This window comes from Acinonyx jubatus, chromosome D3 (genome assembly GCF_027475565.1).
Source record: "Acinonyx jubatus isolate Ajub_Pintada_27869175 chromosome D3, VMU_Ajub_asm_v1.0, whole genome shotgun sequence".
NCBI lineage: Eukaryota > Metazoa > Chordata > Mammalia > Carnivora > Felidae > Acinonyx > Acinonyx jubatus.
The window spans coordinates 73,863,799-73,890,488 of NC_069392.1; the positions used below are offsets into that span (position 1 = coordinate 73,863,799).

The following is a 26,690-nucleotide window of genomic DNA, read 5'->3' on the forward strand; positions in this document are numbered from 1 at the left end:
GAACCATTTGACTAAATCTTGTTAGCACAGATTTTACATTACAACTCCTAGTTGTAAATGTGTACAACATATGGGAAATAGGTCTAAAAGACAGGCACTTGTTGGGGCATTCGCCACATTTGCGTTTAAGAAACTGATGCCACCTTTGAGTTATCAAATTAAGGTTTAACATGACAAGAATTAACGATTCTTGATTACATTAAAGACATTAATTAGTACATCTGTTTTACCCAGAAGGGGTAAGATGGAACTCCCAGTTGTTCTGTAAGTATGCATATTCCAAATAATTTCAGTCTTTGTTCTCCATGAGCCTTGTTTTCAGTGCCCTGTTACTCTTTGACTTGGTCAGCTTGGACTTCCATAACTCATACCACAGACTGGTATTGAAATTTATTTCTCGTAGTTCTCGGAGCTGGGAAGTCCAGGAACAAGGTGCTGACAAGGCAGGTCTCTTTCTGAGGCCTCTTCCCTGGGCTGGTAGGCGGCTGGCTGCCATGTTGCTGTGTGCCCACCACTCGGGGAGAGAGTGAGAGCAAGCTTTCTGGTGTCTCTCCAGTGGGCACAGATCTCACCGTGAGGGCCGCACCCACATGTCCTCATCTGACCCTAATTATCTCCCAGAGGCTCCATCTCCAGGGACCATCACATTGGGGTGAATTTTCAGGGGACACAAACATTTAGTCCATAATACTGTTGACCATGATTTGTGGGTTGTTCTCTGAAAGTCTAAGTGGTTTTTCCCCCCTGAATATTCTCATAGAGTATTCCTTAATTTGACAGATGGGGAAGTCTGACAATTGTAGATGGTGACATTTAACTATAGCGGTCTTACATGTAACTTTTAAAATGCTTTTACCACAATGGAGTAAGGGTTAGAACAGGATTAATGAGCAGTCATGTAAGGAATGAGCTCAGCCTGAGTGAACTATTTTTCTATTCATGATTTTTATTTACAGTATCTATCATCTCTGGTATTTCATATGGGATGTGTACACCAAAGTGCTGAGTAAAATAGAGAGTATGTCATCTCATATTTTTTAAACTAAAGACCCATCTTATAAACCTAAATAACAAATGATCTGCATAACAGCCAGATAAGCAGGATCAGATGAAAAGAGTGAGTTCTGTGTTCACATACAGATCCCAGAATAAGGCAGACACCCCTTTAATTTCAGACCTCTGAGAGTATGATCCTTCTTCATTCAGTTAGAATCCCACATTAAAATATATCACATACACAGTGCACCTTTGACTTTCAAGATAACTACATGTAGAATTAGACTTCGTCTGTTGGGACTACCAGATCAATTACTTTGACTTCATTGCCTGGTCAGTTCAGCCAAATAACTGGCTTAAGTGATCTTTTTTCCTGCCGGATTTTCCGGGTAACTTCATTTAGCACGTAACTATTGAGCTACCACGATGTCCAAGGGCTGCACTAGGCACTTTGGGGGGATACACAGGATTAGAAGGCATGGTACCTATCTGCACAGAGTTCACAATACAAAAGTAATTCATAATGCCTGGCAGAATCAGATTCAGTGCTAAGAGCCTAGAATAAATGGGTTTTGTTGTTGGTTGTTTTTGTTTCACTAGATTGTAATTGAATGCTCTAGCAATTGCAGACCAGCACGCAGGCTTGAGCAAGAATTGAACAGAAGGGAGGGAGGAGAGTGTGCCAATGGGGAGAGGGTAGTGGAGAAGCATAAGCCACATACTATAGTCAGAAAAGAAATGGAATTCTAGGGACGGACTTTGAAATTATCCTGGCCTCAGGAGCATGGGTGTTGAAAAGACTGAGTTATGAGTTAGTGAAACTAGATTATGGAGGACTCAGGACCTCAAGCCAAGGAGTTTAAGATTTTTCTTAGAAGCACTGGGACCCAGTGAGGTTTTTAAGCAGGTTAACCATGAAATAAAGTTAGTGCTTTTGGAAGATTACTCTGGCAGTGGGGCATTAAGTGGACTACAGAGGAGAGAAAAGGTTTGTCTTCTTCCCCTATGCCTTGGCCACTCCTCTCTGTTCTCACACGTGAAACCTTCCATCCTGTGCACTGTGGCTATGCTGAACCTGTGCAGAACCTTGACCTCAGAACAACAGAACCTTGACCTCAGAACCTGTGCAGAACCTTGACCTCAGAACAACAGATGTGTCCACATTGTGACGTCCTGCACGTAGGCCGTCAGACACTGATGGTGGGAATCGCTCAAATGCACACATCGACGCCTGTGCACATTGTGGGGTGTCCCCGCTTCTGCTGAAATCACGGGCAGTAGTCGTATGGGTCTTTGGTTAGCTTCCTTACCTATTACCCTACAGCTTCTCTTCCAGACCCCGAACTTGACCACTTTTCCTACCACAAGAAGTTTGCCGATTTCCCCAAATTCACAAGGTCATTTGCTGAGATGGGTTAAGGGTGATATGGGACTAGGCCTTTAACTTGAAACCAGTGACCTGCTGTTAGTTCATCTCATTTTCTTTTCACTTTGTTTCTGCTTGTGAGAGTCATCTCGGGCCAGAAGAAACATCTATTGTATGTATGATATAGGTGAGAGGCTTGGCTGGAGGTTTTTCCATCCCCCTGCTCATTTAATCTTCTCAACAGCCTTGTGAAGTGGGTCCTCTAATAGGCCCATTCTACATACCTTGTGCTTACTCAGTCCAGGGTGGCCAAAGAGCACAGCATAAGGTTAGGGGTACAGTATCCACTCGTCACTGGTCATCCTCAGGTGAACACACACATGCATAGCCATTCATTCCCATTCTCCCCTTCTCTTTCTCCCTTCCTTCCCCCTCTTCTTGGCTTCCCACTAAACTTTTCTGCAGAGGGCACAGAGAAGGGCTGGAAGAGCAGTGGGTGGTGAGTCTGGTGGGATCCTGTTTGTGTGAGTAGAACTCTGGTTTCCAACTGCAAGAGGTCACAACAGCACACAGCTGGGAATAGACGGGACTCTTCTGTATGTATTCCGGAAGGGTCCTCTGACACTTGGCCTGCAGAAGGCGGGTCCCATCCCTTAGCCACTAAGGAGGCGGTACCGCCACAGAGATGGCAGACAGGCAGCCAGAACCACAAAGTTCAGCAGGGGCAACATGTTGTCTATCACCATGTTTCCCTTGATACAATGGAGCCCATTAGGCAGCCTCCTCATTAACATATGTATCTGTGCTTCACTCGCAACCCTTCCCGCAGCTCCGAAAGCTTGGTCTTCCCATTCCTGTAAAGTTGGGTCATTTGTACCACACATAAGACTTCTATCTTCAGCTCAATTTGATCTTTTTGAGGACTGTTTGAATCCCATTTCTGCCATTTAGTACAGTTGCTTTCCATTACAACCTTCTGTCCACACCAGTTGATAACTGTGCGTATCTTCATTTAAATTGTGATTGACGTTGAAAAGAACAGAGCTGAAGTCCACGTGTTACCACATACCACTGGAAACCCCACTCAGGGGTGCAGTCTAGCCGTTCATCCAAAGTCGCAGAGTTTGGTCATGTGACCAGTTCATCAATCCAGTTAACCACAGTATGGTCAAGCCCCTCCCCCCTTTATTTTCTCCAAAGGTCCCTGTCCTGAAAGACATCACACTACTACCTTGGCTCCTCACTGAGCTCTGGACCCAACTTCCCCTTCACAAAATGCTGATACCACCCCCTTCCTGGGCAGATGCATGAGGACATAGTGTAGGAAAGTTCAATTTCAAACCTAGACCTCACGTTCCACTTCCAGTTCTTCCTCCCTGCCGTGCCTTCCAGACATGGGCCAGGCTGCCCAGGAGACAGACATCCTTTCCCCACGGCTGACGGCCGGGCAGGGGTTGTTGCCTGGGGATCTTCTCCAACTCCCAACATTCTGTGATTTTATTGATCTTAGGAAATTTGAGTTAGGTTTGCTCAGAATTATTTAGTTAACATACCAGTTTTGTTGGTTTCAGCCTTTTGATAATATCAACACCTTTATGTATTGGCGAAAGAAACATCATACAGAATCTAGAAGGTGTAATTAGCTTTTGAATTTCTTAAAATGTGATCTAAACGTTACAATAATTATTAAGCAATCCAGGCCAACAGTGCTCACGCGGTGAACATTTCTTCTCTGGAATTCTCAATAGTAAAGTTTAATCCAGAAAAGAAACTGGCCACCTACCCCGCCCTGCTTTACTGTTAAGCGCCTCTTTCCAGCCCCTACCGAGTACCTAGGATGTCAGGATCGTCTTTGGAGGTGATATGTTCGCCCTGGCGGGCTTCCTGTTTCTTGCACATGCACGCTATATGCGCGTACATCCGCTCACATCTCTTTGTAGTGGTAAACATCAAAGGAATGCTGTCCACCCTCCTCTCTGAGATCCTGCTTTGTAGCTACCCTCAGCTTGGAAAAAAGACTGGAGACCATTAGATGTTCAGTCAAAGATTTAAGCAATGTAGCAGTCACAAAAAAATTATAAGCAGAATTCTTTATAATCAGTTTACCTTTCTGTTAACAGTGATCAGAATGCCTAATGCATACTTATTTTCATCTAAAAGTTAAAACAATGATTCTTAGACTAATCATAGAAATATTGGTAAACTTTTTAAGACTTTTTAGTAAACACAATTCAGTTTACACATGAAACATGCATACTTATTTAATTGGAGCAGGAAAAATCTTCCTATAATTTCTTATGGGTATTTAAGTGTCGAATTTATTTAACTAGAGGGAGAAACTATGATGCATCTCTTACTGAGTAGCAAAATGCCCCTTGTGTACAGCTGATGTGTGGATCACACCCCACATTTTAATAAAAACTCTTAACTAGTTTTCACAGTAGTCCCTGTAAAATGTACAGGAAGCTTACAACAGAAGTCATATTTAGGTTTTAGGGTTGGCAAAGGAATATAATATCACTATCCTATGAGAATAGTCTCACAGCTTGGAAAGATTTATTTCATCATGTATATATGCTTATATATAGCCTGGACAATGCCATGCCTATGATCTTTATAGAGAGAAAATAAGTATCCATTAATATAATTTTTGCATCAATACAAAATAACCATTGGCAGAACGTGCTGACTAGTAGATTGGTTCTAAAAGTATTGACCATGAGGTAAATTAACAGTATTGAGGTTATTTCAAACTAAAAATAATTATAAAAACTAAAAATAATTTTGCGATTTTCAGTTCTTTTGAGAATTCTATGGACAGAAGTGAATTTTGCTTCCTTTCAGACACATGTCCTTAAATGAAGCCTTTTTATGTGGCCTTACAAACAAATCATTACCTTTCATTTCTTTTTTTTTTTTTTAGCAAAAAAACTGAAAATGCCCAGCTCAGTCTTCTTTCTTGCCTTATCCTGAGCTTTGGGATGTGCGTTCAGTACTAGTTCTTGATAATTTGTTAACAAGGCGTTTTTAACACTTTGGACAGATGCACATACTGTTTTCAATCTTCACGGTTAATTATTCGATTTTGTATTTGATGCCAGAACACCCTGACTCCTAATCACTGCTCATTGTTGCAAGTCCATTATATTCTAACTGTTTGAGTGCTCCCATTGACCTTGAACTGACATTGTAAACTGTGTCTAATCTTTTCAGTCTATATTTCTAATGCTTCTTTTCTCTTTTCCTTTTTTTCTGATCCCTGTTTAGCATCACAATGGGGCTGCCTCTTAGCCCGGCTGCTGACTCCGCCCGCTCTGCGAGGCACGCCCTCTCGCTCATTGCCACTGCCAGACCACCCGCCTTCATCACAACTATCGCCAAAGAGGTGAGGGAGCCTCTCTGGGTGCTCCACCTTCTCACTTAGAGGAATTATTAGACCTTGTGAGCTGAGGGTCCATATCCACGAATAATCTTTCCAGTTTGTTCTAGAACAACGCAAGCTAATAATCTCGTGCTGAAATGAATAGATACGAACCTGTGTGCCTGCACAGTGATTACCACGGCAATGCATTCATTACCTGCGCTTTTGTATTCATTTCTGTTCTCAAAGTTAACTCACTTGCAAATATTTGAAATTAATTTTTCAATCTGAAATATCGCAGGCTGATTCTAATTAAAATATGCTATAGGCATTCATATTTTACAAGTATAAATTCCTGCGTGTAATCAAAACTTAACTTATTTAACACTGGCTCTTCAACTGTAAACAAAAATGTAAGTCATAAACTTGCTAATGGTTTTTCCTATTACATGTCGCAGATAAAGACTTGAATGCCGATTGATTCCCACGTTCTTAGTGTTCTAACTAATTGCCCACATCTAACTGAAAAACTAGTAAAGAACAATGAGCCAATTATAGGATCTTTCCTATGGGTCTTAGTAGTGGGAGAACAAGGAAAGGGTGATCAGCTCCTATATTTTTTTTTAAAGGTTTGTTCCATTTCAGCATGAATAATGTGCAGACTTGGTGTCCGTGGGGTATGAGCTCTGTCTGAGTTGTTTTTCCTGTAGCTATGATGAATTTTTAAAATACTAAATAAATACCTCTGAGTCTGCCCTGATAACCTGAAGCCTACCGGGCCTGTGTCTGCCCCAGAGCCATCCTTAATAGGCATGCAGCAAATACTTGTGACGTGAAGGTAACTGGAAAGGAGGAAGGAAGGTCCTAATAGCCGGTTGTATCGGTTCATATGAAGTGATGGGACTTTGAATTCATACCTAAAATATGTAGAGTAAGGCTGTGTGTTTTTCTAAGTGTGTAAAGTGAGATTACACTGTATTTAAAATATGCATGTGTAATATTTTTATAATTTATAGATATTATATATTTATATGAAGTATATGTATGAATGAACAGATTTATTAGCCACGGAATTTTTTTTTACCAGTTTTTGTATCAGTTGAATATGCATAGGTAGTAATATTGAGAATACTGAATAAACCTTACATCAGTCTGACCACATACACAGGTCCTATAAATGCCAGGCATAAAACTGCCTCTTTAAAGAGTAAATAAGTATTTATGTTAATTGTGTTTTTGAAATTAATTTTCACCATTTCCTTATGAATATTTTTTAAATTTATTTATTTATTTTGAGAGAGAGAATGCGGGTGCATGAGTGGGGGAGGGACAGAAAGAAAGGGAGACAGAATCCCAAGCAGGCTCCCCGCTGTCAATACAGAACCTGATGCGGGGCTCAAACTGACATCATGACCTGAGCTGAAACCAAGAGTCAGATGCTTAACTGACCGAGCCACCCAAGCACCCTCACATATGAGTATTTTTAAATGAACTGTTAGAATAGCCGCACCTTGGATTTACTGTACTCCAGCATTTGGTTAGAAAAGGTATTTTTTAAAATATTTTAATGTTAATGCTTTACGAATTGCCAGTTGACTCCCACATTCTTAGTGTCCGACTATTTCAATGTAATAGTTAACATTTACTACTTTGTAAAAATAAGTTTACCACTTTGCTTAGAGTTTTGGAGTAAAATCCTGAAGTTCTTCTCACTGTTATTACTGACCCCTCCCCTGTCCTCATGCCCACTCCTCCATGGCTGGCCCAGCGCCCAGCACTGTTCTTCCTCCTCTGAATGATGAAGACTTACAGTCTGTATGGGAAGAAAAATCACATTGGACTTACATTCTTTACAGTGCCTATTGTTTTTGGAGGTATATGGGAAATACGACACTTTATATGGGAAATACGACACTTTACAATGATGCCTGTTAGACCGGAAGTGTTATATAAGCATCATTTACCATTATTACTTGAGAGCAAGTCTCCTGTCTTTTGCTTGCTGGTATCTTCTAACTGCTGTCCACCTCAGCACCAGATCTACCAAATTCACAGACCTTCTGTCTGTCTTTGGAGAAATGTCATGGTAATGTTGTCTTAAGGTCTCATATAATACCCGGGAACTCACCGAAGTTTATCAGAGAATGCTCGCTGAGCTTTTACTGTACTAAATACTTTTCTTTTGCAATCAAGTGTTTTCTGACCCACCCCAAGAGGTTTGTTTCTGTTGATTCTCCTTTTTCCCCTACTGTATTAACAAGTGAAAAACAAACTAGTGGCTGGGAATGCAGAACTGAGTAGAGCGTCAATCATACCTACAGCACGGAACTGTTTCCACAGGTGCACAGACACACAGCTCTTGCAGCAAATACCCAGTCACAGCAGAGCGTGCACACAACAGCTCTTGCACGAGCTAAAGGGGAAGTTCTGAGAGTCATTGAGATTCTTATTGAAAAGATGCCCACAGATGTTGTGGATCTTCTCGTAGAGGTAAGAATATCCTGCTGTAAATGTGGCAGCAACAGCCTAAATCAGATAGGTCAGTGCAGTATAGAAATCAGCATTTTTATTTCCAGCATCTCAAAACGAAAGAGAGACGATTAAACGAATTAGCTTTTGTACCATTTCACAGGACCTTATTCAAATTTCGTTAACAAATCAAAGTAATCGTTGTGTACGCTTACCATTCACAGGGAAGTAGTCTATGTTGGAGTAATTCTTAGAAGAGTATGTCCTCTTTAATGCCTTCCATTATGAATCAAACAATACATGTAGTGTGTTTGAATAAAAGCTACCCGTATTGTAGATAAATCTGAATCGCCTTTGAAGTCAACAAGTCTTGTTTCTTCCTTTTACTGTTCTTTCTTTTGTTTTTTTACAGGTAGGAGAAAGAATAGTTGATAGTATAAAGTAAATCTCCTGTAGCTTTAGTAAATATAGTGTAGTTTTAAAGTAAATATTGCAATCAAACTGTCTAGAATTTTCATGCAAATGAGGCCTAAGTGAATAATTTAAATTTTGGAAAATTAAGTATTTGAAATTAACTTTACATATGTATCTTTTCTATAAAGGTTATGGACATCATTATGTACTGCCTTGAAGGATCTTTAGTTAAAAAGAAAGGTCTTCAAGAATGTTTCCCAGCCATCTGCAGGTAAAGAAACCTTCAGTAGCATGCAAGATAAATAATTTTTTTCTGTTTGTTTTAAGGAAATGCCATCAAATCATCATCATTTTTTAATTTATTTTTAAAAGTTTATATATATATATATGTGTGTGTGTGTGTGTGTGTGTATAGTTTTAAAGTTTATTTATTTATTTTGAGAGAGACAGAGAAAGAGCAGGGGGAGGGACAGAGAGAGAGAATCCCAAGCAGACTCAGCATGGAGCCCACTATGGGACTCAAACTCACAAACCATGAGATCATGACCTGAGCCGAAATCAAGAGTTGGACGCTTAACTGACTGAGCCACCCAGGCATCCCTATTTATTTATTTTTGGGAGACAGAGAGAGCACACAAGCAGGGGAGGGGCAGAGAGAGAATCCCAGGCAGGCTCCATGCTGTCAGCGTGGAGCCTGACATGGGGCTCGAACCCACGAACTGTGAGATCATGACCTGAGCCAAAATCAAGAGTCAGATGCTTAACTGACTGAACTACCCCGGTGCCCCTCAAATAAATAATTTTTACTAATGAATTATTTTTGAAAAATTTTAGCAGGATGAGTTTGTAGTCTGATGCCTGCTTACATTCTGAATACAAGGCAGCTTACAGTCAAAAACACAAATGTGATAGAACCACTATTTGAAATTCGGTCATGAAGAGATTTTCTCAAACCTTAAAAAAATGAGTAAGAGATAGCATCTATGGAATATGTATGTGCTCTCAACATTCATTACTCAAATTAACATTTCCATTAAGAAGAGAGTCTAGGAAGCCTCTGACTTAGGAGAGAAGATACACTTTTCAGCCAAGGGAAACCTTTATGTCCCATTTTCACTGGTAAATTTCTTTTTTTAATGTAAAGATAGCAATTTCCTATGGTACTACTAAGTGTAGGTGTTTTTCCCTGGGAGAAAACTGGCCAAGAGCAGTAAAAACTTTTATAAACAATGTTGCATATGTTAAGCACAACCAATAATTTTAGATGTCTATAGCATTTAACTGTTATGAAATGAAAGTTTTTAAAATGTCAAATGTAGTCATGTTTATTTTTCCTTTAAAGTAGTTTTTGGTTCTTAAAATGTTTATAGCTTGGGGAACATTTTGTTATTTATTTATTTTTTTTTTAACTCCAAGGGGTCAGTGGAAACAGTGCTTATGTCTATTGAAAATCATGGTTTTTTGTAGAAAATAGAACCACCAGTTAGTCATCGTTACATAATGTTTTTCCTTTTAAGACCAGTTTAGTGATTTCCTTACTTATTTTTTGCTTTTACTTTCCATTTTGCTTTCTCTGAGCGTACGGTAGCAAAAAGCTTTATTTTAGGCTGTAAGCTTAAATTTTTGCCTGAGAGTAGTGATGTTACATGATGCGTAGTTACGTCTTCTGTATCTCCTGGCATTTGAGCAGTCTTTGCTGAATTAATTGTACTCCTTGAGTCTTCCAATATCTACAGTAGACTTTATATTATAGTCTCGTCATTTTGCTGTTGCTGAGTCATAGCACCCAGAAATGAAACCAAGAACACCTACACGAAAAGATTATGCTGGAATATACATGTGTACAGATATGTATTTTCTTGTGGTACAGATTAGGCATGTTAGAATGCAGTAATTTTTTAACACCATGCCACATTAATTCTGGTTTGCGTTCCTTTTGTTAAAAATTGTATGTATAAAATCTTTTCATGCAGTTAATTGATAAGAGTACATGTAGCTGTTATATTCCCAGTCACTCGTTCTCTAAGGACATGCCTATGTGAAATGGACACTGGGGTGTCACTTTACAGATGTGATGATTATTGCAGAGCTGAATGTTAGCAAAGCCTTCCTTATGGCGTCTGTCATGGCGAAGTAAATAAGCGTCCTGAAGTTAACGTGACAAAATTGTTCGGTGTTTAAAGGGCCTGTCTTTGCCCTTGCTGGAATCCTGCCTCCCTCCCAAGCGGCACCCTCAGTTCCTTCAGTCGCCCTAGTTTACTGGAGTCCGCTTTTTTTGCTGGTATCTCATTGCCAAAGAGTAAGGGTTCTGCTGGATTGCTAAGGAGGCATGCTCAGTAGCAGGTTTTTCTGATTTGGCAGAAAGCAATTGTATTTTGTTTATTAATTTAATAACGTGTATTGCACACCTACTGTGTATCAAGTATAGCTAGGCCCTGGGGCTACCATGAGGAATGAGATGGTATCCTCAGGGAGCCCACAGGGTCTAATAAGGTCAGTGCTTATTAAGGTAAATAATTCCAGGGTGCTGTGTTATGAGCTAGAGTAGAATTACATACCAGAGAGAGGGTTGGGGATATGGAAGGCTTAGAAAGTTTCACAGATGAGAAAGCAGAATAATAATAATAATAATAATAATAATAATAACAATAATAACAATAATAATAATAATTAATAATAATAATAGAATCTGAGGAAGTTTCATAAAAGGGAAGGCAGACCAATAATGATCTCCTTCTATTAAAGGAGAAAAATGTTTTGATAAAAGTGGCTGCCAAACAATTAGAAGGATTTGTCTCCCACAAGGGTGTGAGTCGGTGGGGGCAGAAGTGGTGATGGGTTCTGGGAGAGCTTCACAGAAGAGTTAGTGGGGTGAGCTTCACAGAAGGAACAGGAGTGTGCCATCGGGAATTGCAGAAAGAACCAGACCAGTAGATGTCTGGAGATACAAAAGTATAGCGAGAGTTTGGCAAATGCTGGGTGGTAGTGGCCGGAATGTAGGTTGAGGATGAAAGTCTAACATAGTGCCAGAGTCTAGGGCTTTGAATTCCATACAAAGGAATTTGGCCATTATTCTGTAAGTAATGGAGAATCAACAGAGTTTCAGCGAAAACATGTAATTCTTTGGCCAGAATGTAGTTGATAAGACACAATCGTATGAAACTTCAGATTTATAACAAACAGTTGTTAGCTACCTCTTAAGAAATTATGTTAGATATTACTACAGCTGTGAATATATAAGCTACATAGGCCCATTTATGTGAGAGTCAACCCATAAGCAAAGAAAGATGATTAACAATATAAGGTTGTGGATTATACTAAATGTTTGTTAGAATAGACAATAAATTATGGAGGACTTCAGAGAACATTAAGCTCAGATGGGACCTCAGAAGTTTTACAGATGCCATGCTACCTATTGGCTGATCTGTACTAGGTTGATAAATGAACAAAAACAAAGATATCAACATATCAACAGAAGTTAAAATTATTTTATTGAGTATCTGCCAATGTCTATGCCATTGTACTGGGTGCCTTACAGCGCTTATGAGCCCTCTACTTATAAGTGCCCTTCACTAAATATGAAACTGCAGTCAAAGTCAATGATGTGAATATCTGTGGCCCAGTCAGGTGGCATTTGTTTTTAAAATCTTTATATAATATTGTAGTCTTTTTTTTTTGTTGTTGTTCATTTTTCTTCTTTCCTTTACCCGATTATAAAGACGCTATGGGTTTTAGCTTAGGCCAACTTCTGTAATGTTGCTATATACCAGTATTTAGTTGTTATGGTTGGTAGATCAAATCTTAAAAAAGTGTTAAAAAAAACTTCATTTAATGTTATTTTTAAATGACATATTCGTCAAAGCACCCAGGAGAATGCTCGTGATTTAGATATTCAGAGAATGTTAGTTTCCTATGGGTCTCTCTATCTTAACAATAACGTAAACACCAAACGTATATAAGAAATTAGTTAATAAAGATTTGAAAGTATTTTATAGGCATAGAGAGTATACAGAATGGCATTATTTTCATATATGTAAAAATTGGTTTACTTCTCAAAATATTAAATAATTTTTAATCAATATTACAAAGGTGAGTCTAACATCTAAAGTTAGGAGCTAATGTAGTATTCTGAAGTCATCAAATATTTAAAAATCGAAAGTACTTTGACTTGGGTTATACATAAAATTCAGTTTTCTGTGAGTACTGCAAGGAAGTAGCATCATCGAACGCTGAATAAGCCTGAGATTGGTTTTCTTGGCTTTTTGTTTTGTTTTTTAAACTTGACTGATATGCATCTGTGTTTTGAATTTTCAGTTCAGGATTTTAAAATTTTAATTAAAATTAATACTCTAACATTGAATTGGCAGTTTCTCTGAGATTTTCCTTATTGTTGGCAATTTGGCAGTTATTTCGCAGATTGCATGTTACAATAAAATTTCCATCTTACTGTTGTCCTGAAAGTCTTGGGTTTTAGCTTAGGGTGATCTCTGTATGTTGTTATACACCAAGAGTCAATTTTATTCGGGTTTGCGTATTGATTCATTTGTTCATTCAGATTTATTAATGGTTATATAACTCCACATGTAATTTAATGAACGGTGAATTCATCTACTCAGTTATATTGTTAGCTGAATTTCTTTGTTCTCTGACATATTTATTCACACCTATTTATTTAAAGTTTATTTATCTTGAGAGAGAGTGCCACTCATGCATGCAGATGGGGGAAGGGGCAGAGAGAGAGAGAGAGAGAATCCCACGCAGCCTCTGCACACACTGTAAGCTCGGAGCCCAATGCGGAGCCCATCCCACCACCTGTGAGCCGAAATCAAGAGTGGGGCACTCAAGCGACTGAGCCACCCCTGCGCCCCTATTCAAAACATATTTAAGATTTAAGTTACAAATTGTAAATTCACTGAAAGAAAGAAGGAGTGATACAAAAAGTTTGATTTTCCTAATTTTGTTTAAATAATAGCTTTTCTGTTAACTGTTAAAAGTTTTTTCAATATTGTCTGCTTGAAAGTAGAGATGCATTAGAACACATGCCAGCAAAATTTGATAGACACTCCTCCTTATCACTGACCGAAAAAGCCCATTTGCTGATTTTATTAAAACATGAGGTTACAGCAAGGTATAAAAAGCATAATTTGCTAAAGGTAAGCCCTAAATTTGAATGTAAGCTTAGTAGCTAGTGTGCAAAGAGGGGCAGACCACCCATCCCTAAGTGTTCGTCTGATAGAACAGTTATTCAAAACAAGCATAACTCTAAGCTTGAGATCAGGGTGCAACTGAGAGTCTTCATATAAAAGACATAAAACATATATGCAGTTTATAGACCCTGCAGTTTTGGAGATTTTGTGACTCTCGAGAATGTGTTAGAAGGACGCTCACACAACTAAATATTAAACAAAGTATGATCAGTGCTGATTAGTTGAGAGAAGTAGGGGTGCCTAGTCGGTTGAGCATCCGACTTTGGCTCAGGTCATGATCTCACAGCTCGTGAGTTCTAGCCCCACGTCAGGCCCTGTGCTGACAGCTCGGAGCCTGGAGCCTGCTTCAGATTCTGTGCCTCCCTCTCTCTCTCTGCCCCAACCCACTCGCATTCTGTCTCTGTCTCTCTCAAAAATAAATAAAAACATTAAAAAAAAAAAAAAAAAGATTAGTTGAGAGAACTAACGACCCAGCTGAGAAGGTGAAATGTGAAAACCAGCATGGAGTACGCACTCCCAGTCAGGCCCCGGGGGGAGTAATGGTCTCTAAGTGTGGTTCCTAGACTGTCTTCAAGAGAATTACCTGATTTCTAGGATCCACCTGAGAGACACTACCTCAGCCTGGTGCGAAGCCTGGGAAGCTATACTGAGCAGCCTGGTGATTGTTAAATACACTCACGTTTGAAAACGAGTACTCTAATAATCCAAATTGAGAAACACAAAACCTGACTCCTTGTTCTTGATGACCATGTTCTGTTATACAAAACCATGTACCCTTGAATGTTTATTGGTTTGTATATCGAATAAACTCAGAGGAACTCCAAGGAAGCACCTGAAGACATTCCTTCACTTCCTCGGTTCTAGTCATGCACCATTAGTTTTTAGAGTTGCCCTTAGACCGTATCACACAGTGCCTGCCAAAGACGTTAACTTCCCACTGGTCATTGATTGGCTTTTATCTAAAACTCATTTGGAAAAAAAAAAAAAAAGAAAACTTAGGAGCTAGTTTAAAAAACACATAGTCCATCAAAACGCGTGTTCCATTTATTCCTCTACATGTTCTAATTTATATGCCAAGAGTAAATTAAACCGTCAGAGAGCTGCCTTGTTCGGACCGCATGTCTGGTCTCCTTTGCAGTTCTGTGCCCAAGTTCCTCTTCAGCATCATGCCTGCAGTCACGTTGAAGAATCTTCCAAGAGGGTGTCATATGAAGATCGCCGGTGCATTGATTGTAGGGATCAATGCTGATGTCCCCAGCACTTTGCTTACTGTCCCTTCTGTGAAGACTCAGGACATATCTTTTAAACTCGGATAACAAGCACTTTTTGTTCGTTTTGTCCTAAGGAACCAGTATGTGTATTGTTTTTTGTGTCTGTTCTTTCTTCTACATAACCAGGGTTAATTTTGCTTTGGCCCTTAGGTAGCTCAAAGCCAGATCTTTGCCTGATTTTCAGTAAGTCATGAAAGTGACTTACGTCACCCATATTATATCTTTCCTCGTCGTCACACCTCAGGTGGCTTTCTTTTCTGCCTTTTTACTGGATTATGGTGTTCCATATAAGCTTCCCTAAGTCCTTTGTGTAGTATGTGACTATATATGTATGTATGTGTATATGTGAAATGGACACATATCTTAAATTTTACTTCAAAAGCCATGGAAACAAAAATAATTGTATGCATAATACCAGTGATGATTATCTTCTAAACATTTTTTAAAAAGTCTTTCTATTAACTGCAGTATCCTAGATCTTCGTGGAGTAGTTTATGTATCTGTAGATACTCTCCTATATTATTTAGTGAAAGATCCAAAAATCACATTATTTTAACTGCTGTATAAACTTTATAGTCATAGATTTAAATATTTCCTAATAATTCACATTTTGGTTCCAGGGATGTTATTAATAATATAGAAGCATCCATTAATAATAGAAGAAAATTACTTAAATTTCACTGCCCTTGAGAGACTGTAGCACACACATCCTTCAAAGAACTGTTACACAAAATAGTTCTGCTGCCAGATTTTTCATCACTATAACAAATAAGGCTATATTATTATATAGGAAATACACTGCATTCTTTTTAGAACACAGATACATTATCAGTAAGATTCTTGAAACAGTGAATTACTTTTATATTTATGAATGAGCCGAATCAGAGGTACAGTCAGGTAACTTATTTAAGAAATGAATTCCTCCAGATTCTCGCCTGTCTCGCTGGCCTTTGCTTCGCCATCATCAGGCTTCTACATGAGGCCTCATTCGGCCCTCTGGGTAATTGTTGTTAGAGACAGAAGTCCAGAGGGTTCTGAGTAATTTACATTTAATTGCCTGGACTAGAAGAAATACAGCATCCTTAGTTAAAAATGCCCTAGACACTAAGAAAGTAGAACCGATTTTTTTCAAGGAGTGGAGGATATGCATCACTGAAGTTTCTTCAGAATTTCCTTTTTAAAATGTAGTTACCAACTGCTATGTTGCTGAACTTGAATATCCTTGTGAAGTCCCTCATACAACAGACCATCAGCAACACTGAGCATGCCATGTTTGATTCGGTTTGATTAATCAACCTCTGTTGGTCACCGTATAAACACTGACATTCTACATGGCTATATTTGATACAGTAGCCTAAAAAATCAAAGTGCAGAAATGCACAGGTGTTCCTGAACTAAGAGAAAAACAGTATACCACACATACGTGCGACATGTACTTGTTCTAAAGTGAATACAGGTGTGTTATTCATTTTGTAAAAATATTCTTTTGCTAGTCTCAGAATAAAAAAAATTAAGCTCTTGGAAGCTACTGCCTATCAAAGCTCCATTAGGAAAGAAAAGAAAATACCTCCAGAAATATAACGTAATTATAATGTGATGTTTAAATTTAAGACTGTTTTATTACGTTCTTGTGTACCAGTGGTGACAAAATGCATAGCACACAAAGGATTAGGGATTTAATAATGAAATTGTGAGTTGATGAGAAAATATGATTATATTTGGAGATATAAAAAGTTCCAGGATTTTTTCATAGCAAAAATTACATACATATGCCTCTAAATGCAATTTTTAGTCACAACTCCTCAGTTATGCACATTATAAGTAGTTTGGAGGGGCTTTTGTATCTACTTCCTTTAGAGTGCCCTTAGCAAAAAGTAACCAAAAGCCGTACGCCCCAGAATTCCCGGATAGATCCTTATTTCATGCATTTTTATTTTAAGTTGAAGCAATTGATCTGAAATATAACTAAGAGTGATTCAACTTTTATGCTTTTGAAAGACTTGTCAAATAAATTCACAGATTCAAAAGAAATCTTTTGTTGGGCTCTGTCCCAATTTTGGGTTCAGAAAGTATGAACTCTTGACATAGGCACTCCATAGCGGAGGGTGGATAATGATACCAGCTCTGCCACTTAATAATGTTGAGTCCTTAATTTCCACAAAATAAACGACACCTGTCATTTCACCTAAGCAGTGGCCTGGCTGCAATATTTTCATAGAATGACAAGTTGTAGAATGGTGAACCTGAAAACGACCTTATGTCACACATTACGTACTCCTGTCCTTCATTTTACAAACGGACAAATGTATGACTTTTTGTGCTGACAGTGAGACGACAATAAAGCCCAGCTCTGCTCAACAGATCCCACACCTGCTCTGTGTCCTGCAGAGGAGGGAGTCCACGGGCGTGCACACATCAGGCGACATACAGAGTTGGGCCATCTTATCAGAGGGCGACATGGCTCCTGTTGTGTTCCAGGCGCTGGTCCCTTCCTGCCTCACTCTCATTCCATCCTCTTTCCCCATCTTGGACTGTGCTCTCTGGAGAACCCTGCTGTCACTGTGTCTTCTCTTCCCCCTGGCACCTAGTCCTCAGCCTGGACGCAGGCTCTGATATCTCCCATTGAACAATCCTCCCTTCCCTCCACATATCACCTGTCTGCTGCCTGGTCTCTCTTCTCTCCTCCGCCAGGAAAAGGAGTCTGTACTCTGTCTATTTTGTCACCTCTCGTGCCCTCTTGGCCCACTCTGATCTGATATTTGCCCCCCCAACTGTTTTGCTTACCTCTCTCTCTATCCCTCTGGTTAAACTTTTTTGATTGTCCAATGTTTTTTAGTCTTCAGGGACTCCCAAACTTTTTGGTCTCAGAACTCCTTAAAAAGTAAAGACCCAAAAGAATTATTTGAAATACTGAATGCAGTTCATGTTGATATAACAACATATTTTTATGAAAAATAACTACTTTGCAAAACAAACCAAAACAAAAACCCTGAAAAAGTAGCATTGCTTAACATTTTTATAGACTTCTTTCATGTCTGGCTTAATAGGAGACAGGTGGATTTTCACATCTCTGCCCGTCTTTAATCTGTTGCCATATGTTGTTTTAATTGAAGTACGTGGTGAAAAATCTGGCCTCACATAGACATAGAGTTGAAAACAGGAGGAACATTTCAATAGCCTTTTAAGATGATTTTGCATCTTCTTTAGCAGTTCACTAAAACTCAACATGTAGTCATTTTTAAAGGTTAGCTGCAATGTAGACTCTGTAATCATAGCAAACTTTTCATATTGTGATATTTAATCCGTTGGTATATCTTGCACTTTGAGAGGGTCTTTCCCCTCTGGGTGACTTTATAACATTACGCATCTGCCTTTGGAAAATATTGGTAACTGAATTTGGGGGATTGTCCATATATTGTTACATTGCAGCACACATTACCAAAACACTTGGCTAATATTACCGTTGATCTCATCAAAAAGTCAGTGAGAATTGGGAAGCTAGAACTCTAATTTTTACCTGAGAGCGTCAGTCTTATCATTGACAGCAAATTCTGTCGGTGGTTTCTCTGGACAGGAATAAAGTAGTTCATTTTCAAGAAAATGTCTGCCGAATGCTCAAGTCCAAATATGCACAGCATGTCTCTGGGTTGTACGTTCAAGCACGAATGGTGTCGTGTGAAGAACAGCTGGTTTGTAGCTTTTGCACCTCAGCCCTGCCAGTGTCCTTTCCTGACACAACCATCAGGCTTCAGCGTATGCCAGAAGTGCTTTCTGCACGCTCGCCATTGGATCACACTGCATATTCAGTTCAACACTGAACTTGTTTAGTTCTCTTTACTGCCAGCGCGTGGCTGCGGGAATGTAACAACGGCCGTTAGAGTTTGGTGCCGCGGCCTTCATTGAGGCCGCCGTGCCAGCAGCTTTACTTTTCACTGCTTTTACATCATCAGAGCAGCGTCAACGCAATGAACCGGTCACGTGACATCTCAGTATCTTCCAGAAGTAGTTTTGCTCTCGCAAACTTCCTGCCAGGAGCGCGAGGCCCCCACCCGCAGATCCCCCTTTGAGAACCGCTGATTTAGCAAACTAGCCTTTTGTTGGACCGAAGCGTGAAACTTACTTCTTCTTAATTAAAACTCTCATACGTACTTTGTGCCCCCCTTAGATCCCAGAGATAGAAAGGTTACGTCATAACCTTTCCTGGGACCCAGCGCCTGGGGAGGAGGTGGGCTAGACTTGAGAAAGACCAGGGATTAGCTTCTCTGAGGCTCCATACAAATCCTAAAATCGATTCTACTTGCTTGCTTGCTTGCTTGCTTACTTAATTTATTTATTTATTTATTTATTTATTAGGATTTTCATTTATTTTTTTATTTAAATAGGAAATTTATTGTCAAATTTTTTGTTTCCATACAATACCCAGTGCGCATCCCAACAGGTGCCCTCCTCAATACCCATCACCCACCCTCCCCTTCCTCCCACCCCCCTTCAACCCTCAGTTTGTTCTCAGTTTTTAAGAGTCTCTTATGTTCTACTTACTTTAAAGGATGCTTTACTTTCCTGCTTTCCTCACTCTGCCCACAGCACAGTGCTGCTCTCAGAAGAGGGCCTCCTTGGGGCGCCTCGGTGGCTTAGACGGTTGAGCATCCAATTTCAGCTCAGGTCATGATCTCATGGTTCACGAGTTCGAGCCCCGGATCTGGCTCTATTCTGACAGCTCAGAGCCCGGAGCCTGCTTCAGATTCTGTGTCTCTCTTTCTCTCTGCTCCTCCCCTGCTCATGCTGTGTCTCTGTCCCTCTCTCTCTCTCTCAGAAATAAACATTAAAAATTTTTTTAAAAAGAAGAGAGGGCCTCCTTAAAGAGCCCTGGACATGGGGTGCAACTCAGAGCACTGTGATATATACTACCTGGCAGCAAAACTCCCCACCGGTTAGGGCTCACGTTACAGGTGATATTATATTAAATGGGTTAGACCTGCATTTCTTGAATTCGCAGTCTCAAATTCAGCGTGCTGATAGCACCTCAGTCTTTTTTCTCTTCCTTGAATAGTGCCACGCTTACTTCTTGGAACTTCTGTACCCGCTACTCCCTCTGGCGGAACACTCCTCGTCCAGATCTTGATGCGGCCTCTTTGGTCTCATCATTCAGGTCCACTCCCCCGCCCTCCCCGTCTCACACACCCTCCTCGCCATCGCCATCGCTGTCACGTTGCCATTTTATCTCATAGAGTTTATATCATCTGAAGTCACCTTGTCCATATTGACGCTTAGTTGCTAGGTGTGTGAGAACAGGGGCCTTTTCTGGTTGCTTTCCTGTTGTGTTCCCAGCTACCCTAGCCGTTGGGGGAATGCACTCCAAGACTCTGTGCCTGCAGGGAGGCTTCAGAGGATCGCCCCTGGGACAGGGGAGTAGCGCAGGCACGCCCAGACCTCTCCACCCTCTTGCCTCAGAGGATCCATCCCTGGGATAGAGCGAGGGCAGGCACACCCTGGCCTCTCCTTCACCCCCTCTCACCTCTCCCATTGCAGCCTCCCCTTCTCAATTTCTTTCCTGCCTCTTCCCAGTCCTAAATCTTGCCTCATCCTGTTGATTCCAAAGTTACCCTGTAGTCTCTTCTTAGCAGCCTAAGTGCTTATTAAGTGTTTAGCTTGCTTTTGTTTCATCGAAACCAAATTCTCAAAGGTACAGAATATATATGAAATCTTAAGATCTATATTCTGTATACACACACACACACACACACACACACACACACACACCTATATATATATGTGAGTGAGAGAATGAGAGCAAGCCTACTTTTTCAAAGATAGACACTATGTCAACAATTCTCAACCCTTTTTAAAGTCTCAGGACCCCTTTATACTTACAAATTATTGAGAACCCCCCAAGATTTTTGTTTATGTGGATTATAACAGTCAATATTTGGCATGTTGAAATTAAGAAATTTAAAAGTAACCCATTAAATATTTATGCAAATAACATTTTAATGAAAAAGTATATTTTCCAAGACAAGGCAAATTAGAAGAATGGCATTGTTTTGTTTTTTCCAATCTACCATTAATAGAAGCCTGCCAGATTCTCCTATCTGCTTCTGCCTGTGATAGCTCACATCCTGTAGCATTTGGAAAAGCCAACTATACACTCGTGAGAAAATGAGAGTGAAAAGGGAACATAGCATCTTAGTGTTCCTGTGAAAGCGGGTCCAAAGCAGAGCGTGCTTTAAGAACAGCCACTCTAAGAGTGGCTGTGGGCTGCCTTCAGTGGCAGATGGGTTCTAGATTGTGGGGGCCCCTGCCTCTGCCACACCCAACTGGACAGCCTTGGGCATGTCTGTGGGCTTCAGTTTCCTCCTCTATAAAATGAGAGGCTTCCACGGGGCGCCTGGGTGGCGCAGTCGGTTAAGCGTCCGACTTCAGCCAGGTCACGATCTCGCAGTCCGTGAGTTCGAGCCCCGCGTCAGGCTCTGGGCTGATGGCTCAGAGCCTGGAGCCTGTTTCCGATTCTGTGTCTCCCTCTCTCTGCCCCTCCCCCGTTCATGCTCTGTCTCTCTCTGTCCCAAATAAATAAGTAAACGTTGAAAAAAAAATTTTTTTTTAAATGAGAGTCTTCCTAATAACCTGAGGCAAGGTACAACTCAAAAATGTGAAAAATTTTTCCTCATTACTGACTTATTAATATATGATTACCAGTCACTCTATCTCGTAATAAAGTTCTGAAACATGTTATGTCATATGCTCCTAATATAGGAATGCTACAGCTGCTTTAATGCCTTCCCTAAAATTCTTTGAAGTAATTAAGTATCAAATCTGAACCTACACTAGATTATTTAATGAACAAAAGACTCAACTAATATGAAAAGTAAGTTAAATATTTTTAAAAAGAAGAAACAAGGAATTCCTGTTTTATTATGCTATTTGTTTTAGCCTGATAAAGTTTTGTGGAAAAAGCCACTTAGGTAGAAGTCAGAGCATAGGTTTCACATAGTATCACCATTGTGCTTTTAACACCATATTATTTACGGTACTTGTAGACAATGAAATATTCAGCACTAAAAAGAAATGAACTGTCAAGCCATTAAAGATATGAAAGAACTTTAAATGCTAATTACTAAGTGAAAGGAGCCAATCTGAAAAGGCTACATACTGGGTGGTTCCAACCATTTGACATTCTGAAAAAGGCAAAGCTGTGGAGTCAATGAAAAGATCAGTGGTTACCAAGGGTTAGTGGGAAAGAGCGGATGAATGGGCAGAGCACAGAGGATTTCTAGGGCAGAGAACCTACTCTGTGTGGTACTGTAATGGTGGATGCATCATTCTACATTTGTCCAAACCCCTAGAATGTACGATACCAAGAGTGAATCCTAATGTAAACTCTAGACTCTGGCTGATGATAATGTGTCAATGGAAGTTCATTAGTTGTAAAAAAAAAAAAAAAAAAAAAGGACCACTCTCGGAAGGTAGATGTTGATAATGAGGGAGTCTGTGGGGGGGCCAGGAGTATATGGGAAAACTCTGTGTATTTTCTGCTCAGTTTTACTGTGAAACTAAAACTGCTCTGAAAAGTAAAGTCCACTTCTTTTAAAAGCATATAATTATTCATTATAAAAAATCAAGAAATCAATATGAACTTAAGTGATGTGTAATGTTGAGCCTTCAGTATTTATTTTTGATGACAGCATATCATTCTCAATCATTCAGTGATGAGAAATTTTAATTAGTCACTCTGATATGGCTTATACCATCTAATTATTTTAAATAACACTAGATGGTGTTTATTTTTAGGATTGAAAATTAATATGAAAAGAAAATATTTTAATTGACTGGGTTTTGCCATGTAAATGATAAATCTCAGTACCCAATTCCAAAATTAGAAAAAAGGGATCACTGAAGAAATAGGACTCAGTAGGGGTGCCTGGGTGGCTCGGTCGGTTCATCTGCCTCTTGATTTCGGCTCGGCTAAGGTCACGATCTCCTGGTTTGTGGGTTCGAGCCCTGCATTGGGCTCTGTGCTGTCAGTGCTATCTGCTGATAGCCCAGAGCCTGCTTGGGATTCTGTCTCCTCCTTCTGCCCTTCCCCGCTTGCTCTCTCTCTCTCTCTTAAATAAAAATAAACTTAAAAAAAAAAATAGGGGTCACTAAATGGAGTTCAGTTGATTTAACAAAGTAAAATATTTTTTAAGCAATTGTGTGGCTTTTCGCGATTAAAATTTTCTGAAAGTATTTTAGAATTTGTTCACTTATTCAGCAGACATTTAATGTGTGCCTGCTCTGTACACGGGGCTGTGCCGAGTCAGTGCGGGCTGCCCGGCTACATCTGGTCAGTCAGGCACTGCACTGTCGCTGCTTCAAAAGCCCTGAAGTTGGCTTGGCAGAGGCAGGATGGTGAAGCAGAGAAAGGTCACGGTGCTACGGTAAGAGGGCATCCGGGACACATAGAAGAGTTCCAGGTGGTATGACACAGAGGAGGGACCAGGTAGTAGTGTAGTTGGAAAAAGGAGAGTTGGTGATGTCTCAGCCGAGTTTACAAAGATGAGTAGATGTTTATCAGGGAGACCAATCCTTCTGACTCCAAAATCTGAGCTACTTCCATATGCAGAATTGGTGGTCATTGAATGAAATCTTACGTTAAATGTGACGGTGAATCTCTGACTGATGAGTCAGGGCTCACTTTGCAGAAATTACGGTGTGCATTCTTCTGCGTTACATGTTTCATTGCCAAGAATGAAGAAGTTTTCAAACAATCTGTGCATAGACCAGAGCAAATATTTAACAGCGTGAATACTTGGATTTCTTAGTACATATTAGAGACTTGTAGTAGTAAGGAGGAAACTTTAAAGGGCTCAGGATATAAATTACTCTAATTTACTGTAAATGGAAAAATCGTCTGCATTTTAGGAGTATTGACATTGAATTCTTTTTATTTAAAAATTTTTTTAATGTTTTACTTATTTTTGAGAGAGAGAGAGAGACAGAGAGAGAGAGAGAGACAGAGTACGAGCAGGGGAGGGGCAGAGAGAGAGGAAGACACAGAATCCCAAGCAGGCTCCAGGCTCTGAGCTGTCAGCAAAGAGCCTGACGCAGGGCTCAAACTCGTGGACCGTGAGATCATGACCTGAGTTGAATTTGGATGCTTAACCGACTGAGCCACCCAGGAGCCCCTTGAAATTTAAAATGTTTTTGGGGTGCCTGGTTGTCTCAGGCAGTTAAGTGTCTGACTCTTGATTTCACCTCAGGTCATGATCTCACAGTTCAAGGGATCGAGCACCATGTTGAGCTCTGTACTGACAGCACAAAGCATGCTTGAGATTCTTCCTCTCTCTGCTCCTCCCCTGCTCACACACACTCTCTCAAAATAAATAAATAAACATTAAAAAGTAAAACGTTTTTGTGGTTTTGCTGGATTTAACTGATTATCTCTCAGCTGACTTTTGTTGGGAAAAGTATGATCTTATATAGAAAATGTACTTTATGATAAAACACTTTTAGTTGCTCATGTCCTCTAAATGTAATTATTGTTTACCAACAGTTGTTTCCATTAAAAGATACCAGAACTGTGGCACATCATACTGCCATTAAAAAGATTGAGGTCAATCCGTTTCTACTGATATAGAAAGTTATCAGTAGAAGAGAAACTAGCAAAGTTTCAGAAGAGTAGGTAAAATAAAATCATTTTTTGAAGAAGCAAACTATATGTAAGGATCAATATTCACGCATGTACACGTACAATACATATGAAAAGGAAAAAAAAATCCTGGGAAAAGCATTTCCCTTGAGTGCCTGGGGTGCTGGAGGAGATGGGTGGTCAAGGGTAACTTTCCTTTCTTAACTGTTAATTTGTCTATATTCTCTGGGTTTCTTATTTACAATGAGTGTGTATTTCTTTAAATTTGTTGTATATTAGAAAATTCAAATAAAAATAATAATAAAGTAACCATTGGGAAAACATTAAAGCTATAACAGATACACAAAAAAAAACAAGGTAAAATAAGTAGTTTTGAACTGAATGGGAAAAAAAAATCTAGACAGAAGAATGAAAAGTCTATATTTTCAGAGCCAGTTTACGTTTTCTTAAACTTTGTTATTATGTAGACAGACTGATTGATCCTCTTTTCAAGTGAAAAGCTGAATCAGCTCTATTCACCCTAAATGGGCACTTAGAATCCAGTAAGGAGATGAACACTGTCTGCTTTAGAACAGTGCATGAGCTCATTTTTTTTTTAAAAAACTCCTCTAAACCTGTGGTTTGTTCTTATCCCATGCGGTGATAACAATAATGGAATGTAAAGCAGCTTCTGTCCTAACTTCCAGGAAAATTCTTAAATTGGTTACCATTTTGTAGTCCTCTTTTTACAATAAATAATTATAGATGTTACTCGTATGCTCGGGTGAGTAGAAGTCCCTTTAAAACCATTTTAGTCCACTTCCCTGCTCCTAAGAAAAACTCCCTGACAGATGGCTGTCTTTCAGTATTAAAATTCTTCATAAAACAAACCTCTGCCACTTCTAGGGAGTATTCCATTCCACTGTATCACAGGAAGAATATTTAATTTTCAGACTGTTTGAGATGATATAAAGAGTTTCGAACCAAAACCCCTGTTGTTTGTATTAGCAACTTGGAGCTGAAGCTCCAATAATTTGCAGTTGTTATCAGGTTATATTTGCCAATCACAAATATTTAAGAAATAAATATAAAATTGGGGGGGGGTGGGCATTCATTTCCCTTATTTATTAGCATCTTACCAGTCAGAACTGATTTGCCCTAAGGAAAATAGCACATTAGCTACATCTGATTTATTCTTCCTGTGATATATATTCAGAGGTACAGAAGATGGTGGTGATGATGATGCTGGTGATGGTGATGATGATGAAAGCTACTAAAGTGTGCATGTACTTACCATAGTAGGGTTTATTGTATGCCAGGTACTGTTCTCAGTACTTGGCATGTATTAGCTCATTTAAGCCTCACAACAACCATGAGGTACTAGTGTTGAGGTACTAGGTACTAGTGTTGTTCCCATTGTCACATAAGGAAACCACAGCATAGGCAAATTAAGTAACTTGCCCAAGGTTCGCACCAGTTACTAAGTGGCAGAGCCAGGTGAGAAGAACTCTTTCCCAGCCATCATACAATGCACTCTTACCATGCATGGCATTTTCCTTGCAGAAATTCTGCTCCCCATACAACCTAGGAAGTATTTCCAGTTCTCCTCTTAGCATTCTGGCTACAGTGTGTCCATAGCAAGTTCTTCCAGAAGGAAAGTAATTCACCTGTTAAATATTTAACAGTGTTATTCAGGAAATATCTATAGACCACTTACAGTTTACAAGAGGCTGAATGGGAGATCGTGACTCTCAAATAGAATTCACCAGTATCCGTCACCATCTCAGAATGAGGAATTTTTCCATTTTGCCTTTTGAACTGGTGCCCTCCACAAGAATGACGCACTTCTAGAAAACATCTCCTTACCCTCCACCGCTCACATCCCCCAAAACTAACACAGCTCCCCTTGAACTGGTGCCTTTGCCAAACCACTTTTCACATCGGTAAATCTTTCAAAAACATGAGCAGCATGGAGACCTGGAGTTCTGGGGTCAGTGTGGGA

The 26,690-nt window shown here is 39.7% G+C and overlaps 1 protein-coding gene across 6 annotated transcripts in view; it reads left to right on the top strand.

The window, feature by feature from the left end:
- The window catches only part of WDR7 (WD repeat domain 7), a 352,494-nt gene that overhangs the window by 247,578 nt on the left and 78,226 nt on the right, over positions 1-26,690 (top strand). For 5 of the 6 annotated variants that reach the window (XM_053205738.1, XM_053205737.1, XM_053205734.1 and 2 more), the window contains 3 exons: positions 5,630-5,747; positions 8,064-8,213; positions 8,795-8,877. In XM_053205738.1, the coding sequence (XP_053061713.1) occupies positions 5,630-5,747; positions 8,064-8,213; positions 8,795-8,877 (351 nt within the window). Of the gene's footprint in view, positions 1-5,629; positions 5,748-8,063; positions 8,214-8,794; positions 8,878-14,951; positions 18,224-26,690 lie in introns of those variants that run through there. The other variant, XM_053205740.1, reaches the window with a different exon arrangement.